A 20031-nucleotide genomic window follows, 5' to 3' on the forward strand; every position below is an offset into this window, starting at 1 on the left:
AACTATCTAATTTTCCAAAAAGATTAGGGACCTAGGATATCTTCAAACCATATGATACCACTTATATGTGAATCAAACAAAAATGGTACAAATGAACTTACTTACAAAATAGTGTCACAGATGTAGAAAACAGATTTATGGTTAGCAAGGAAGAAAGAGAGGCAGGGATAAATTGAGAGACTGGGATTAACATATATACACTACTATATATAAAATAGGTTACTAATACATGAACTGACAACTTCCAGATGTACCAGCTGGGTTTTAAAGAGACAGAGGAAACAGAGAACAAATTGCCAACATTTGTTGGACAATGGGGAAAGCAAGGGACTTCCAGAAAAAACATCTGCTTCACTGACTATGCTAAAGCCTTTCACTGTGTGGATCACAACAAACTATGGAAAATTCTTAAAAAGATGGGACTACCAGACCACCTTACTTGTCTCCTGAGAAACCTGTATGTGGGTCAAGAAGTGACAGTTAGAACCAGACATGGAATAGACTGGTTCAAAATTGGGACAGGAGTACAACAAGGCTCTATATTCTCACATTGCTTATTTAACTTAGATGGAGCACATTGTGTGAAATACCAGGCTGGATGAATCACAAGATAGAATCAAGATTGCTGAAAAAAATATCAAAAATCTTAGATATGCAGATGATGCCACTCTAATGGCAGAAATTGAAGAACTAACGAGTCTCTTGATGAAGGTGAAAGAGGAGAGTGAAAAAGCTGGCTTAAAACAACATTCAAAAAACTAAGATCATGGCATCCAGTCTCATCATTTCATTACAAAGAGAAGCAGAAAAAGTGGAAGTAGTGACAGATTTTATCTTCTTGGTCTCCAAAATCACTGTGGATGGTGAGTGCAGCCATGAAGTTCAAAGATGCTTGCTCCTTGGAAGGAAAGCTATGAGAAACTTAGACAGCATATTAAAAAGAGATGTCACTTTGCTGACAAAGGTAAATATAGCCAAAGCTATGACTTTTCTACTAGTTATATATGGATGTGAATTGGACCATAAAGAAGGCTGAGTGGTGTAGAATTGATGCTTTCAAACTGTGGTGCTGGAGAAGCCTCTTGAGAGTTCTCTGGAGTGCAAGGAGATCAAATTAGTCAATCCTAAAGGAAATCAACCCAGAATATTCATTGGAAGGGCTGATGCTGAAGCAGAAGCTCCAATACTTTGGCCACCTGACGAGAAGAGTCAACTCATTGGAAAAGACCCTGATGCTGGGACAGATGGAAGGGAGCAAAAAGAGAAGGAAGCAACAGAGGGTGAGATGGTTAGACAGTATCACCAACTTGATGGACATGAATTTGAGCAAACTCCAGGAGACTGTGGAGGACAGAGGAGCCTGGTGTGCTGAGTCCACGAGGTTGCAGAGTCAGACATGACTTAGTGGCTGAACAATAGCAACAACAACAACAGCCCTGTAGAGCAGAGGGAACTCTATTCAATACTCTCTAATGACCTATATGGGAAGAGTCTTAAAAAGAATGGATATATGAATACACACAACTGATTCACTTTGGTGTACAGCAGAAACTTATACAATATTGTAAAACAACTATAATAAAAATGAATCTAAAAAAATTAAAAAACGTTTATGATAGCATCCAGCATAAGAAATAATTTAACAAAATATGAGTAAAACAATAATATATTGTTGAGAAAACTTAATAAAAGCTTAGATGAGAGATATACCATGCTCATAGTTTGGAAGACTCAGTATTAAGATATCAGCTCTTCTCAAATTGATCTATAGATTCAACATGATCTCAACTGAAATCACAGCAAGCAATTTTGTGGAAATCGACAAGCTGAAGCTAAAATTTATACAGAGATGGAAAAGACTTGGAATAGTCAAAACACTTTTGAAAGAGAATAAAGATGGAAAGCTTATATTTCCAGATTTCAAAATATTTTATAAAAGTCAGAGATGAAGACTGTGTGGCATTGGCTTAAGGATAGATATATAAGTTTATAGGATAGAACAATTGACTCACACATTTGTGATCAATTGATTTTTGTCAAAGGTGTCAAGGTATTTCAATGGAAGAAAGAGTCTTTTCAACAACTCATGCTGGAAAAAGTGTATATACCAATGGGGGGTGACCTTTGACCCCTATCTCACACAGTACACAAAAATCAACTTTGAAGTGAATTGTAGCCCTGAATTTACCTGAAAAAAAAAAAAAGAAAAAAAATTAAAAAGCATAGAAAAAACTGACTGTGACCATGAGGAGGCAAAAACATCTAAAGACACAAAAAGCATACACTGTAGAAAATAAAAGTGATAAACTGACTTTCATTAAAATTAAATACTTCTGCTCCTAGGAAACAACATGAAGAAAATGAAAAGTAAAGTTACAGACTGGGATACCGGCAATGCATATATCTAAGGATTCTTATTCACAATATAAAATGTACTGTTACAATAAAAAGACACAAAGCAATTAAAATGTAGGCAAAAAATTGTGATAACACTTCACAAAAGAAGATATACAAATGGCCAACAAGTGCATGAATAACAAGTGTTCCACATCATTAATCAAAAGTAAAATGTAAATATAAACCTCAATCAGCTATATCTACAGAGCATGAAAATAGCTAAAATTAAGAAGGCTCATAATACCAAGTATTTCTAGGGCTAGGGAGCAACTGGCCCTCTTATACATCCTTGGTGAGATTGTAAAATGTTACATTCAGGAAAATAGTTTGGCATTCTCTTACAAAGTTAAATAGTTTCCACATGATCCAGCAATAACTCTACTAGGTATTTATCGAAGAAAAACTTATGTTCATATAAAGGTTTGTACATGAATGCTCATAGCAGCTTTTTTCAAAATTTAAAATAGAAAAAAAAATGCCTCCAAACAAATGAATGGGTAAACAAAATTAGCATATCCATACAATGGATGCATATACAAATAAAGCTCAAAAAATTATGAGTAAAAACAGTCTAGATGCAAGACTGTATCCTATTAATGTATGATTTTATTTATATGGAATTCTAGCAAAGGTAAAAATAATCCATGTTAGAAAGCATAAAGGTTGCTGGGGCTGAAGGTAAAGGGGACTGACTGCAAGTGGGCCTGAGAAACCTCCGTGGTGAAGTAGAAATGTTCTCTATCTTGACTGTGATGCACTCAGGTGCATACATTTTATTGCATATAATTTGAACCCCAAAGAGATAACTAAAGAATCCAAATCAACAAATTCTATTGACATTTGGCAAATGCAGAAAGTAAAACACACGATGAACATAAAAGCATAAACACGTATTCCAGAAGGAGTGTAAAACATGAGCACAATTGTGGACAGGAGAAACTGCATGGCTACTTTAGATATTCAGCTGCTGATGTGACATGTGTGTTACTGAGTTTGCCTAAGCTGATTTGGTGGTGTAGGTTTGGGTTTTGGGATTTTGATGACCAATCTACTATGTTCTAAAGCAGGGCTTACTCCTTATTTTACTAGGACATAGGACACTTCTTCAAGCATCTTCATTGTACTGTCTTAGTTATTCAGTAGGACACAGTGTTCAGATACCATCTGATTTTTATCCTCTAAATCTTAGGTAGGTGGGGTTCCCAGATGGCTCTAGTGGTAAAGAACCCAGTTACCAATGCAGAAGACATGAGAATCACAGGTTTGATCCCTGAGTTGGGAAGATCTGCTGGAGAAGGGCATGGCAACCCACTCCAGTACTCTTGCCTGGAGAAACTCACTGAAAGAGGAGTCTGGCTGGCAACAGTCCATGAGGTCACAAAGGATCAGACATGACTGAAGCAACTTAGCACGCATGCATAGGCTGGTGGAAGACAAGTACATAAATGATTCTAGTACAGTAAAAGTGTGGAACTTTCCATGAGAGAGTAAAAACCGCACAGCTTAATTTTAGAAAGAAAAAGCTTCACAAGAGAGATGACCACTTTAGCTTAGTCTTAATGGGTCACATTGAATATGAAAATATTTAATTTGCAGGGAGGTCTGGGAAGGCATTCAAGAAAGAAGGTGCTCCATGACAAAAGCTACCAAGATGAGAAATATCTAGGCAGGTAATTTCTTAGCTGGAAGCTGGGGTGCTTAAAGGGGGAGATAAAACTGGAATCTAAGCTGGAGTTTCAGTTGATCCCATAACTGGCTTGGAACTTCTGACGTTTTTTTAAAAAAGGCAGTTAGTGACAAGCGCAGAGCTGAGGAGTAGAAACAGTAGTCTGGTAGCATGTATAGAATGAATGAATGTGGAGTGAGCCTAGAGGCCGTGCATGCATGCGTGCACACCCAGTCGTCTCTGACTCTTTTGCAACCCCATGTTTGGTAGCCCACCAGGCTCCTCTGTCCATGGCATTTCCCAGGCAAGAATACTGGAGTGGGTTGCCATTCCCTTCTCCAGGGGATCTTCCTGACCCAGGGGTTGAACCGTGTCTCTGAGTAGAGGTAGAGACACCCATTAAGAGACCATTTCAACGGCTCAGGTGGGACAGCTGAACCAGGAGAGGAACAAGGAGGATCTCAATAAGAAAGCAGAATTGAGATACTGTGAAGGTGGAAACACTAGGACAAACTGTACCTGGGTGATGACGAAGAGGAAGCATAGTCCCACAATGCCAAGGCTGGGTGCCCATCAGGGGTTCAACCGGTGCTTCCCCCTCCAGCTGTTAACCTCGTGACACAGCACCGCGACTGTCAGAGCCCACTGACGTGTCCGCCCATCAGGAGGGCCACAGCAGAGCCACACACGGTGGCTGGAGATGCTGATGCGGCACTCGCTGCACCCGAACACCAAAACAGCCGCCACAGTTTACCAGGTGGAAAACCAAGAGGACAGCCTTCGAAAAACCTAATTGGGAATTGTGGCTCACCCAGGAATTTGGCATATGAACTTAGGCGAGTGGCTCTTCTTACTGAGCTTTTGAATCCCCATCAGTAAAAGAGAGACAAACACCTCTATCTGTGCTTGTCACTCATGTTTTTCTGCGAGATCCACGAAACATTTTGGAAATGGAAAAGCCCTGTGTAAAGAGGAATTACTAATATTACAGTCACTGTCCTCTACAAGCAATCTCCTCCATCCTCAGCTTTATACAGATCCAAGTATTACTAGCATCTGACCCGAAACCTGTATCTGTATCCATCCCTCTCCATATCCTATCTCTTTTTTTGTTTCTCTGATCCTGGAATTGTGTGATATTTAGAAAGAGGATTACCCTAAAGCTTTCTCCCAAATGCCACCAAGTCTCTGCCAGACACCCAATCTATACCACCTTCTCTTTTCCACAATGAAAGGAAATTTAAATATTTTGATGTTATTTGAATATTTGAAATGCTACTATGGCAACATTCTCAGATATTTTCTTAATCTCAACAATTCCCAGGTCTTGGGGGCCTGTCAACACTGACCCCTGAAATTCATTACCTTCACTCTCCTCTCTGAAACATTAAATATCTCCTAGTTTCAAACACTAAATAAACAGCAGTGATCTGTTCTGACTCTGAATAAACCAACACAAAACTTTGTGTTGGATTTATTGAAATGTGGTTTGCTGATCTCCAAGTTCTCCCCATCCTGAAAGATTTTCCAAGGAAATTTTACCAGATGATTTCAGAATGTAACCTAACTCCCACACTAGGTGGGCCTCCACAGCTTTCCTGAGATGCATAGTACCAGCACTCTTCATATTATGGAGCAAATGCTGAGTGCCAAAGAATTGATGTTTTCAAACTATGGTGCAGGAGAAGACTCTTGAAAGTTCCTTGGACAGCAAGGAGACCAAACCAGTCAATCCTAAAGAAAATCAACTCTGAATATTCTCTGGAAGGAGTGATGCTAAAGCTGAAGCTCCAATACTTTGGCCACCTGATGTGAAGAGCTGACTCACTGGAAAAGGCCCTGATGCTGGGAAAGATTGAGGGCAAGAGAAGAAGGGGGTGACAGAGGATGAGATGCTTGGATGGCATCATTGACTCAATGGACATGAGTTGAGCAAACCCTGGGAAATAAGGACAGGGAAGCCTGTCTGCAGTTCATGGGGTTGCAAAGAGTTGGGACACAACTGAGCAACTGAACAACAATAACAATCTGTCTCTTCACCAGAGCCAAGGCTGTCATAGATTAGGTTTATGACAAGGAAGTGGAAGCTCGAGGTCCTGGCTCTGGGGCTTTCAAGCTGACTCACCTCACATGAAAATTAGAGAAAATACGCATCCCATCTCACAGGAATGTGAAGCTAACACACAGGAAAAAAGTTCTGTGAACAACACAGCAACTCACAGATATAAGCTTTTATAAAATGGCAAAGAGAAGAGATTCCACTGTGACTTTGAGAGGATTTCCAGTGAGAAGGGAACATTTCTCTCTTAAACAAAACAAACAAAAAAAACTTGCTTATAACAATATTTTTCAAGGAACTCAGCTCAGATGGTCCAGGAAACACATTATGGTCTACTGTAGCATGCAAATTCATTGCTCAGCACATTATGGAAACACAAACATAATCACGATCTCCTAAGCCTTGCAGGTTCTGATTTGGGCTTCTCCTTCTTTTCTTCATTCTTTTTTTCCTTTCTTTTTCTTTTCTTTTTCTTTCCTATTTTCTCCTTCCTTTCATCTACCTCCTCTTTTATATTATACCATGGTATGGAGAAATTAAAGTAGCTTTTCTCTAACATAAAGGAGATTGATTTCTTTCATTTTTAAAAGTCTTTTTCCTTAATGGGTTAAATGCCAAATCCTTAAGAACTTCTCGAGGTAACAAAAGATAATTGTTTTAAGCCACAGAGGTATATTTTCCATCAGTGCCTAAAAAAATTGGAAATAAATGAAAGCCCATGTAAAAGCTGAATCCAAGTCCTCCCTTGGCAATTATTCAGCCCTTGGAAATTTCCAGGCTCTTTGCAATCATTAATTAATTAATGAAGATGACATTCCACTTTACTGAGGCTGAGAGCGTGACATAAAAAGGTCTAGAGGCTTTTCTCAAGCTGAAAGAAGAATGTCAAGGGAGGAACTGGGATTAGAGTTAGGAGCTCATTTCTCAAGCCAAGAGTCAGATTACTTAGCCAAGCCAAGTCACTATTTGAGACAATAGGGTCCTCTATGAACAGGTGCAGTTGAATACAGTAGTGTTCTGCTCAAAGATCAACTGTGAAAGAGACCACCCCTTCATCCATCAATGCCCTCCAACACACACAGACAATATCTGTAGCTTCATCAGCCTCTTTCCCATTTCCCCAAACAAAGACAGATGGCTAAGTATCAACCTCTAACCACTCTCCTTAATAATCACTGCAAAAAGTACATGATTTGATTTTCATTTTTAAATGTACAGTATGATGTTAAAACATATGAGACTGTTGAAAAACAAATATTTCAGATTTTTTTTTGTTAACGACAAGAAATCTACTGATATCCAGGATCTTCAATAATGGAATAGATCACCTTGAATAATTATATTATTCCAATAAGGAAAATAAAGTTTCAAGCTTTCTGGAGAGTGGTTAATAGAAATTCATTCAAGTAAGTTGATGAAGACAGGACCAAATAACTAGTGATGTGTCTGGACCTAATAGTTTAGATCCAGGTCTTGCAGTGGGCGCGGATTCTTTTTCCTACTCCACTGGATTGGTTCCAGATTGCCAAGAGACACGGTGGGAAAACAGGAAACTTGAATTTGGGTTCAGTACTTCTCACCAGGTCATTCTCTCCACCTAGACATACTTTTGCTCTGTCTCATGTCTGCTTCCCCAGGTTGGGTAATAGGATCATTAAACAACTCAGGCCTGAGTCCCCTGCCCTTAGGATGATCACCCAGTAATCCTATTACAGTCAGGGTGTTTCAGACAGGGCAAAACTGCATAGCTATTTGACCTTAAACAGTGAAGGCCATTGTCTCAACCTAAACTTTCAATCTTCTATAGGAGAATTTGTTGTGGTTGTCCCAAAGTGAGGTAAAGTTGAATAACCTCATTTTTGTCTGAACAGGTCACTTCAGGGCCAGGAAGGATGAAAACAAATACACTGCAATGTTAACAAAGGGCAAGGCTGCCCAGGTTGGCTATTTTGGGCAATATTAAAAAAATAAATAAATAAAACAGAAAACCCTTAATAACATTTCTTTTCATAAAGAGATTTTTCCAAAGAAAGCCTGTCCAAGAGTAATGTCTCAAAAGCACTTAACATTTTTGCTTGGAGTGTTTATGATGGAAAATGATCATGGCTGGTTCACTTCCGTGTAATGGGCATTCATAAGATAGATGGATACCTCTAGCTATCCTCAGGCCTCACCTGCTAGGAAGGGTTCCTTATCCCTAAGGAACCTAAAATCCATCTGCACCAGAGCTGATGCTTTCATGTAAGAATAGTGATTGAATAAACTCCCTGGAAGAGTGAGGACCTCACTAATTTTTGTTATAATGTTGAAAATGCAAATGGATATGTCTCAAAATTGACAATCTCAAATGTGTAAAGGGTTAAATATATATGATACAAACTTCCATCCACTCAGGTTACCAATGAACTTCTATTTCATCCAGGCTTCTCCAATTTCTGATTTCTCACAGTTCTGACTAAAGGGAAGGGAAAGCTGGGTTTTAACACAATGGCTGTAAACTAGATTTGTTTCTCCAGCTCACTCCTTCCAAGTAACTCTCCTTGGTTCCTCTTTTCATAATGGAAACACCATCATGTTGGTTCCAGCAGTCAAGAAAAGCCCAAGCTGTAGGTGAGTAGGTGTGTACAGTATTATACGTTGCTTATTCATAAGAAGTTCATTAACTAAGCATGTTGACTTAAAACTAATACAAGCTTGAAATTAAATCAAACAATAAACAAGAGAACTGTCATAAAGACATTTTTTAAGTTGCCTAATAGAATTAAAGGTTGGAGTGTAATATTTTTCCTGGAGGATCACTGATGTAGATAAACAAGGGCCACTATATTGCAGCCCCCTCCCAAAGAAAATGAGACAAGGAATCTGTATTACCTTAGCCTCAGCTGTCTCCTGGGCCCTTATCCACTTGTTCTTCCCTAGCAGTCACTGTGGCACCAACTCTGCCTGGGTTGTGACCACCTTCACAAGAGCCCAATATGATAGCAGTTCATCTTGTGTTGCCCTGAGCACCTCTCACCTCCACACCTAGGGATTCCCTATCCCTGCTAAGACATCAGATGCTTCAGATCTATTTAGTGACCAAGTAAATGCAACATCTAACTGTGAGGAAGTCTCTAACCCATGGTAGAAGGCTTTGATCAACAGGAAACAAGAGCGGGAAAATAAATTAGTTTTCCTTCTTTCCCATGGAAGAGATTATCCTAAGCTGCTATGGTTCATATGGTCTTTTGGAAGCTGGTCCTTCAAAACTGAACAGTTAGTGGTACTTGATACTTAACAGAAGTCATACTGATAATACTCTCCCATATCCCCAAATAGGATCTCCCCATTTTCCTGCCTCTATACAAGCACTTCCTTCAGACTGTACTTTTTAATGAAATAAAAGTAGAACATATATTAATACTTTTGCCTTAGGCTCTGCTTTCTGGGGAAGGCAGGCCGAGAAAGGTATCCTTTTATTCCCACCAATATGTTAATAAGTTTCCTACCTTTGGTTGCAGTGGTGGTACACAGGGGGCTGGAACAGGATCTGTGATATAGGTCTTCTTGGGACCAGCAACTGGATACATCCCAGCAGGGTTCTGGTTCCCAGGGCCAGAAGGAGTATACCCTTGTTCCCGCTTCCAGGTATTTGGATGGCCTTGTTGACCATAGGAAGGATCAGAGTCATTTTTGCCCCCATAGCCAGGCCCCACTGCACAATAGGGTTCATAATAGCGTCCTTGGTTGGGAGCATACCCATAGCCAGGCTCAGGGTGAAGTCCTGGTGGTGGAACATATGCATAATCCATGCCTCCCCGTGTAGAAGGAGGTGGACCTTGCCCAGAGATAGGAACTGGTTGAGTGTTATAACCTTGGGCCCCTGGCCCTGAACCATAAAACTGTCCTGGTGAAGGAGCAGCCATGTAATGGGAGCTGGGCTGGGCTGACTTCACCTGCACATTGAAGGTAGGTCTTGAAGGGGTGGATGCTGTAGTGTAAGAAGCTGGGACAGGCTGAGGCTGGGGTTTTAGTGTTCCAATTGGAGCCACAGGGATTGGTCCAGCCTGGGGTGCAGGCTGTGGCTTCAGTGTAGACTTCTTAGTTGCTGTCAGAGGGGGTTGGTTTGGTATGACCATTCTCTTATGTCCTGTGACAGGGGTGGAGACTGGAGGAGAAGCTGTTGAACTAGTAGTACCCTAAAGCAGGAGAGAGAAAAGGAAAAAAAAAAAAAAAGACAAAGATTACTGCTAATGCAAAATAAATATACATAAACAAATATTTTTAAATGTTATTATATTTTTGTATTAGCTCTGCAAAACATAAAGAAGGCATGGCTCCTGCCATCTAAAAGTTCACAGACTAACACAAAAATCAACTGTGCTTCTGTGCAATGAACAATCCAGAAAAGAAACTAAGGAAACAATTCCACTTATAATAACATCAGAAAGAAAGAAAGAAAAAAAAACTTAGGAAAAAAAAAAAAAAAAAAAAACTTAACCAAAGAGGTGAAAGAACTACACATTGAAAAGCATAAAATACTGCTAATAAATTAAAGAAGACACAACTAAATGGAAAGACATGCAGTCTTCATGGATTGAAAGACAATATTGTAAATACATTAATACTATCCATAGTAATCTATAGATTTAATGTAATCCCTGTAAAAATTCCAACTGAACTTTTCTGAAAAATGGAATCGCAAGAGACTGAATAGCCAAAACAACCTTAAAAGAAGACTGAAGTTCCCACATGCAACTTCAAAATTTATTACAAAATTATAATACGCAAACAATGTTCTACTGGCATAAAGACAAACATAGACCAATGAGATAGAACAGAGAACCCAGAAATGAACCCTTGCATACACACTCTCTTGACTTTGGACTTGGGTGCCAAGATCATTTGATGGGGAAAGGATAGTTTTTACGATAAGTGGTGCTGGGAATACCGGACATCCGCATGCAAAAGAATGAAGCTGCACCCTTACTTTACACCACATACAAAGAATAACCCCAAATCAAAATGTAAGAGATAAAGCTCTTTTTTAAAAAAAAGAGGAAAAAAATTATGACATTGGACTTGGTAATGACTTTTTAAAATACATACTGAAATAACAGAGCCAAGAGAAAATAAATTGAACAATGTGATCTCAAACAAACTGCCCAAAGACTTGATTACCATCAAGTGCAATACTAGAAAAAGAGAAGGGAAGGGCTAAAGAGAGGGAACAAAAATAAAAATGAGAAGCATTGAGAGGAATAAACATATACCCCTGGCACAATCAAAGAAATACTAAATTTAGGATCAGATTCCTGTTAAGAGTGATTTACTAAAGATAACACAAAAGCAGCCTTCTCCTCCCTTTATATCTTCTATTTCTGTTGCAGTCATTTGTTCAATTCAAAAATATTTGCTGAATATCCTAAAAAGGACCTAAGAGCACAAAGATTAAGAGACCTTATGCTTAACTGTGAGATGTCTTGGTTAGTCTGGGAATAAGTAAAGGCTTAGAAAAGGTCTGAAAATTCAAACATTTATCCTGAGGCACTGATCTATTAGGGATCTGTAAACATGCCAGTAACAGAATTTTAATTTTGCTCTTCCCTATTATGATTAGATTTGTTAATACAAAAATGAACAACTACACCCTATTTTGGTTGCTCATTAATCTCCAAATAAATTCCAATATGTATAAGAAGACTCAATATAAGACTTTGTATTATTCTAGTGTCGTTTATTCACACCAAGCCATTAGAGAGATACGCGTGGCAGGGGTGCAGATGCTGCTAACTGCTTTCTCATAGACACTCCCCTTCTCCATTACTCAAAAGATTTCAGTTTTTTTAAGAGCAGTAATATGCTCACACTTCCCTAGAACTTTGCATGCAGGAGTTGCCATGTGATGCACCTCTGGCTAATGAGATGTATGCAAAGCATTTCTGGAAAAACTAGAGCTCTCCTGACATAGCATCATCCTTTCTTAGTTTTCCCCTTTCTTCCTTCCCTCCTGGGATGTGGCTGTGAGGCTGGAGACGGTACAGCTATCCTATTCTCGCCATAATATCCAAGTAGATCTATTTAGATATATGGCTTTCTGAGGATAGCTTTATGATGATCTCAGCTAGAGATAAAGATTAAAACAATCCCAGGGACATTTGATTAACATATAGTGGTTCTCAGCTGGAGAGGGAATCACCTAGTGACCAGGGAGAGATCAGAAATGTGTGGCAATGCCTTTCGTTGTCAGTGATTAGGGGATGCTATTTTCATTGAGCAGGTAGAAGGTGAAAACACATCTGTGTTAAACTAAAGCGGACAACAGTGCCCCTGTTGACAGATACTAAAAAACTCTTGAGTCACATTTCTTCCAGGAACCTGATTGTGATGTCCCCAGCTATCAACCGTGGAGGGTCATTGGTCCTTTCTAGGATCTTTCTTCTACAACACTCTTTTCTATTCACAATCAACTGCTCCCCGGCACGTCGGTCCTCTTGAATGTACAGGATGACAGTTCTGACTCTGCTTGCCCCAGACTATCATTTCGTCCCTAATGGCTTCTCTATACCCAAATAGACCTATATACACAGGACATTTATAAATCAGTTCCTTGGAAGGGGCTGGTTTCTGTGTGCTAGCATTTTTATTGGGTTCTGACTGTGACAGCTATCTTTTCCTATCATTTGTGATTTGTCTCAGTTGTAGTTTCCCAGAGATTTTGTAATCTTAGATTTAGTTTTCTGTTAAATTATAAGAAACTGTTGAATAGAGTTATCTTTTTTCCCCTTTTTGATAGCCTCTCATAGGGCCAACTTGCCATCTCCTTTTGTAATTTAAATAACATGAAAATTCTTGTCTTGGTGGAGTAGCATTTCCCTCTCTAGGAGGGTGGTCCCAATAGTACCCAATAGAAGATGTTATTTCCACATTAAGCAATTTGTTAAAATACATATCATGAAAAAACAGGCTTCCCTGGTGGCTCAGAGGTTAAAGCGTCTCCCCCCAGTGCGGGAGACCCGGGTTCGATCCCTGGGTTGGGAAGATCCCCTGGAGAAGGAAATGGCAACCCACTCCAGTATTCTTGCCTGGAGAATCCCATGGACAGAGGATCCTGGTGGGCTATAGCCCACGGAGTGGCAGAGTCGGACACGACTGAGCAACTTCACTTTCACTTTCTTTCATGAAAAAACTCCAAAATAAATACTCAGTAAGATCCCGATATTCTGAAGAAGAGAGTACAGAAGATTCAGTTTGAACCTAAAAACATGCAAGGTTAGATTTTTTTAGTCAACCATGTCAATCTTAAAAAAATGTCTGCATGAATGGAATTGAATATAAGAACGAATAAAGCTTTTCTTTTCTTTGATGACTCAAGATCAGCAGAAACCCAGAGTTCCTATTTTAAACACTTTACAAACTCAACTATAAATGGAGACAGTGACGGAGCAACTGGGTTAATGGCAGGCATACTCTACACCGCAGCTGGAAAGGAGTCTGCCCCCAAAACAGACACTTAACAGTCACATACTTTGAAGATGAAAACCAGTCATATTTATAAAGTAAACAACAAAGAATTAATTCTAATCCTTAGAAGCAACTTTTTTCAACCAATTTCTCTTCTTTCTTGGTGAACATGCACACATGTGCACACACATACACTGCTTAAAGATTCCTAAAGACTTTGAAGGAAGGCATCAGGGCACAATTTCAGGAGCCATTGCTTTCTTCTAGGAAACAGCTCACTAGATGAGAAGGATTCTCAAAACAATATTATAAATTCTGCTGTGTATGTGCCGGCATGTTTCTGAGTGTTTTCTATCTCATAGATACGTGTGTGAAAATAGCACACTTAGCTATAATTTTTTTTTCATTTGCAATTTAAAACTCTTTACCTCATTGGAGGTGGAAGGGGGTAAAGAACAGGAATCATTTTAAAGCATATTTATTTATGTTCTTTATGGTAAAAGAGAGCTATGGCAACACTTTCCTTGCCCACATATTCAATTAAATACATAGCGAATCTGTTCTACTTACTGGATTAGACACTTCCAAATATTTATTTTTGGCATTTCTTTTTCTTTTTTTGCAGGAATTCTTGAAGTTTTATCATGATTTAACATTTTAATTTTGAAAATCATGCACATTTTAAAGATCACACACACACACACACACACATATATTTTTTCCCTGAGGCTCGAAACTCTGTAGCAGTCTTCTAATATGGTCATTTTCTAGGCTTCTTCAACATGGAAAGCTTGGCAAGGTTAATGGAAAGAGAGTAGTATCCCAGGATGAAGAGGGCATGTCTACATGCCCCCCCAGGAGTTTGTAGTCTGGAGGAAGGACTGCTAAATAATCAATAACTGTTGAATGGATGTCTCCACTACCAGAAAGAACTGGCTGTGGCCGAGAGATAAGAACAGACAAGGGGTTATAAGCGCACATCTTGTGCCCACCTTTGGGAGCAAGCCCTCAACTTCCTTTATGCCCAAAGTGGAATAACAACTAACATTCCTCTACCCCTCTCACCCATGACCCACCCATTCCCTAAACACACCCCCGCATGTGTACATGTGCGCACACGCTTCTAATCTAATCTATGACCATGCCTTCTACATTGTTCATTTCAGTTCAGTTCAGTCACTCAGTTGTGTCCAACTCTTTGCGACCCCATGAGTTGCATCACGCCAGGCCTCCCTGTCTATCCCCAACTTCTGGAGTTCACTCAGACTCACGTCCATCGAGTCAGTGATGCCATCCAGCCATCTCATCCTCTGTCACCCCTTCTCTTCCTGCCTCCAATCCCTCCCAGCATCAGAGTCTTTTCCAATGAGTCAGCTCTTCACATGAGGTGGCCAAAGTATTGGAGTTTCAGCTTCAGCATCAGTCCTTCCAAAGAAATCCCAGGGCTGATCTCCTTTAGGATGGACTGGTTGGATCACTTTGCAGTCCAAGGGACTCTCAAGAGTCTTCTCCAGTACCACAGTTCAAAAGCATCAATTCTTCGGTGCTCAGCTTTCTTCACAGTCCAACTCTCACATCCATACATGACTACTGGAAAAACCATAGCCTTGACTAGATGGACCTTTGTTGGCAAAGTGATGTCTCTGCTTTTGAATATGCTATGTAGGTTGGTCATAACTTTCCTTCCAAGGAGTAAGCGTCTTTTAATTTCAAGTCCATTAGATGCAAAATATTCAGAACATGAAAGACTATCTTCCCTTCAAAGATCGGGACTGATCATACTGTAGGAAGAGTTAAGTAAGAATGGGATGTGCATGCTCATTTGTGTTCGTGTGACTCCACGGACTATGGCCCACCATAGTGCTGGAATGTTCTGAAATTTTCCAGGCAAGAATACTGGAGTGGGTTGCCATTTCCTACTCCAGAGGATCTTCCTGACTCAGGGATCAGACTCTCCTTTCTGGCATCTCCTTCATTGACAGGCAGATTCTTAACCACTATCGTCACCTGTAAGAGGGTACAGTGGTTTGGTGGTTTAGTTGCTAAGTCATGTCTGACTGATTGCAACCCCATGGACTATAGCCTGCCAGGCTCCTCTATCCATGGGATTCTCTGGGCAAGAACACTGAATGGATTGCCATTTGCTTCTCCAGGGGATCTTCCCAACCCAGGAATCGAACCTGGGTCTCCTGAATTGCAGGCAGATTCTTTACCAATTGAGATACAAGGGAAGCCCGTAGATGGTATAGGAAGAGTGATTTCTCCCAAATGCAGATCTAAGCACATTACTTTCCTGCTGAAAAGTCTTCAGTGCTTTAGTGGAGTGATTTGCACCCAGTCTATCTCTTCTGCCTCTCCTTGAGAGGTCAATATCATGTCACTCTCTGACACTGACTTCCTTTCATAGTTGACATGCCAGACTCTCTGCCATCTCATGGATTATACCTCTGTGCTTCCCCACCTCTCTCTGGATTCTATATTGAGCTAATTTCTAAGAACCCTTGAAGTCTCAGCCTGAGTATCAGTCCCCTCAGTGAACCATTGCCCAAATCCTCTGGCACAGTGAGCACTGTATCTCTCTTCTACACGTAGCACGCTTGTGTATGTCTCTTTTCATAGGGTTAGAGACAGTCCCTTTTTACTGCTGCTTCTCATTGTCTTTTTCATATCATAGCACATAACAGGCATTTAACAAATACTTGAATAAATGAATAATGGTCTCCCAAGAAAAATTCATTTCTCTTGTCAGATTACCAAAAAAAAAAAAAAAAAAGCAAAATATAAGGTATCTCATTTCTTTTATTACTTGACAATCAAGGAAGTCTCATATGTTTAATGCATGCTTAATTACAGTAACCTCATTAGTCTCTTCTTCCCTCTAAATAATTTAAGGACTTTACTATTGGAATTTATTAATTACTACTATCTTTCAAAGCAGCATCTGAAGTGCTTATTTTCATTTTAATGGTCAGATTATATATATATGTAAGTTTTACTTGATATTCACTCAAATCCCCTACAGAAATAGTCAAGTGGCAAATTTTAAATAATTGTACCATGAAAAGAAAGAAACTAAAACATTTAAAAATAATCTTAACACATATTGAAAGGAAACATATTTTGAATTAACTATCAAATAACTATAATACCCCAATCCCGTAAAATTTAAATAATCCAAAGTATCTATTCAACAAAACTTTACTGAAATTCCACTATGTGTTAGGCACTGAGCTAGTTGCTAAAGCCACAAGAAGACAAAGGGAATCAAAGTTGCTGCACTAAATAATTCTTCATTCAAATTTTTTACAAAAATGTAGTGAGCAAAAATGACTTCTATTTGGAATGAAAACTTTCTAAGGTAACAGAAAGGGAAAATATATAAAAGCTAAAGTCTGACATATACACAGCAACATAAAACTCAAATCCCCTTCCTTAAATTTGGTTCTAGGCATTATAAACACATGAAAATATGCTTAAGATGTTAAATGAAAATGTAAATGTTAAATGAAAAACACAGAATGTGAAATCAATCATATGTACAATACAACTGAGGCTACACAGAATGGTATTTCCATATGGGCAAGGACTAGACAAACTATGGAAAGAGTGATGGTTGATTTGTTAGAAGATAGGGTTACAAATATTTCAGCTTCACTTTTCTTTTCATGACAGTTGTGTAAAGTTATTTGAACAAAACCTAGTGGCCCTTTGTCACTTGGAGCTATGTATTTCATCCATATATCTTTGTGGCAGGAAAAACAATCTAAAATACCAACTGATATTTTTAAAAAGCTATAATAATAGTAAACACTTAGAAAGCATTTACTTTGTGTAAACATTTTCTATCCAATGCAGTTTATACTTACTCCTTACAGGTACCCTTGAGACAGAATCTATTACTTATCCTTAGTTTCCAGATGAAGATACTGAAGCATATGTATCTGAAACATGTATTTATGCAAGGTTACAAAGCTAGCAAATGGCAGTCATAGGATTCAACCCAGGCAGCCTAGTTCTGTTCTGTAGTTTGAAGTTTTAAAAACCATGCCACCTCTCTTCCCCGATGGCTCATGGGGTAAAGAATCCACGTGCCATGAAGAAGACATAGGCGACGTGGATTCGATCCTTGGGTCAGGAAGATCCCCTGCAGAAGGAAACGGCAACCAGCTCTAATATTCTTGCCTGGAAAATCCTATGGAGAAGGCGGGTGGCCTACAGTTCAAAGGGTTGCAAAGGGTTGGACACAACTGAGCAACTAAACACTATTATCATTCTTGGGTAACGAAAAAGTAAAATAAACCACATATGAGAAATTCATGTAAACAAACACAGAGGCCTTCTCAGTCTATGTGGGTTCAGAAAAATATTTCTGTGGAGAAGAAAACTAATGGAGTAAATGGTACAACAGACAGCAAGTGATATTTAGCATTGTTATCTGGGGAACAACAGAGGGACATGGACTGTATAAAATAAGAGTCCATGGTGTCAGGCAGCTGCTGTACTGTGTCAGTTGATTACTGCTGTGTGGAAAACGGATCAGAGGTTCCTCTTCTGACTTTAAAGCTATGCTCATTTTTAAAATGAAGCCAAATGAAGGATTTTTACAGGCCAATTGTACTGCAGGAGGTGCATTTTCCAACTTCCATTCTCAGTTAAGGATATTGGCAGATAGAAATGCCCTAGAGGATGATCAATTAAATTGAAGGGTCCTGCAATAAAATTCAGGATCAAAAAAATCCCAGCTTTGCCACTATTTAGAGCTGAGTGACACTGGAAAATTCACACTACTTTCCCACCAGACTGACTCTAGCTGAACAACAAACAAGATCTAGGAATACTGTCATTTTATCCTCCTTTCCAAATGAGTAGTCTATCTTATTCTTCAAATAAAAGTCGTTCTATAACAACCCCCAAAAAAGGAGCTTCACTGCTCCAGACACAGACTTGAGGGGAGTATGCTCATGTCTCTTTTCCTTCTAATACCATCCTTATACAAAAGAAGTCATAAGGGCATTCAAAACCCAATGATTCCAAGAGTAAATTCTGAATATTTGCTATGAGTTTTACTGGCCAAAAAAAGCTTGATCTTATCACTAAAATTTCACACCAAGTAGGTACTTAATAAATCATGATGGGATAAATCAATGGACAGACCTGGTGTCTGAGTTTACATAGTACAAGTAAAAAAAAAAAAAAAGAAAGAAACCCAAGCTTACCTATTTCAGTTATAATGCCATGCATCCCTCCCTTTTTTTTTTTTTTTTTTGCTACTTGTTTTTTGCTCAAGAAAAATTACTTACCATTTTCTCCAAGCCCTTAATATAGAAAATGACTTAATTTTGCATCTTGAGTCCCCTCACTGATTGCCTTCCAGTATTCAGGCTTTAATACCCATGGTTGCATTCCTTGCTCATTCCAGTCATACACTTTTCACTTGCTAGATAACCCCATGAGATAGAAAACAATCCAACAGACTAAGAGTACAATGTATGAATATGCTTCTATATATCCAGAAGTACTTTTCAAGTCTGACTCCACAACAGAATCACTGAATGCTCTATAAACACAAAGTGTCTTTCACTTAGAGCTTTTTAGATATAAATTATCTTAGCCCTATAGAGCTTTTTAGATATAAATTATCTTAGCCCTATTCCTTGGGGAGTGAAATCTAAAAATTAAAAAGGGGAGGAATAAATGATTTTCTGTTGCAACCAGAGTTGAGAACCACCCAGTTAGGTTAAAGCAGAATAGGGAATTATACCTGGAGTTGGGGGCTATGTGTGATGGGAGGGCATTATCCCAACTGTCTTCAAAGGGCTATGTTCATATAATTCAGACTTAGGGACCAAGGTAATATTTGTTTCTGTAAACTTCTTATGGGCAATTTGAGAGCTAATTTAGTGATATGTATCAAAAGTCCTAACAAAAGCCAACCTTTCATTTTTAAGAATTTAACCAAAAGAAATAATCATAGATGGTTAAACCTTCAGTTTCAAGATATGTTCCTGGCAATGTAATTTATAAAAATAACATATTATGTGCAACTTAAATAATCAGTACTTGGGGACTGGTTAAATAAATGATGGAATATTCCTATAATGAAATATTGTATTATTGAAATGTTTCAAAACATATTAACAATCTAGCAACTTCCCTTCTGGATATCTACCCCAAAGAACTCAAAACAGGGAAGGACTCTTATCAAGCATCTGTATACTCATGTTCATAGCAGAATTATTCATAATATCCAAAAATGTAAGAGCAACCAAAGTGTCCACTGACAGATGAATGAATAAACAAAATGCAGTATAAACATAGATGTTGTAATATTCAGCTTAAAACAAGAAAGAAATTCTGAAACAGCTAAAACAGGAATGAATCATGAAAACATTAGGCTAAGATGAAATAAGCCAGTTAAAGAGGATATATACAGTATGAATCCAATGATATACGATACCTAAAGTCA

General features: G+C 38.8%; 1 protein-coding gene across 1 annotated transcript in view; it reads right to left on the reverse strand.

Moving 5' to 3' along the window:
* LPP (LIM domain containing preferred translocation partner in lipoma) overlaps positions 1-20031 on the reverse strand; it is a 664090-nt gene that overhangs the window by 271402 nt on the left and 372657 nt on the right. Inside the window, exon 6 of the mRNA XM_052641648.1 lies at positions 9611-10300. Coding sequence (XP_052497608.1) covers positions 9611-10300 — 690 coding nt within the window. The remainder of the gene's footprint in view (positions 1-9610; positions 10301-20031) is intronic.

Source organism: Budorcas taxicolor, chromosome 1 (genome assembly GCF_023091745.1).
Source record: "Budorcas taxicolor isolate Tak-1 chromosome 1, Takin1.1, whole genome shotgun sequence".
Lineage (NCBI taxonomy): Eukaryota > Metazoa > Chordata > Mammalia > Artiodactyla > Bovidae > Budorcas > Budorcas taxicolor.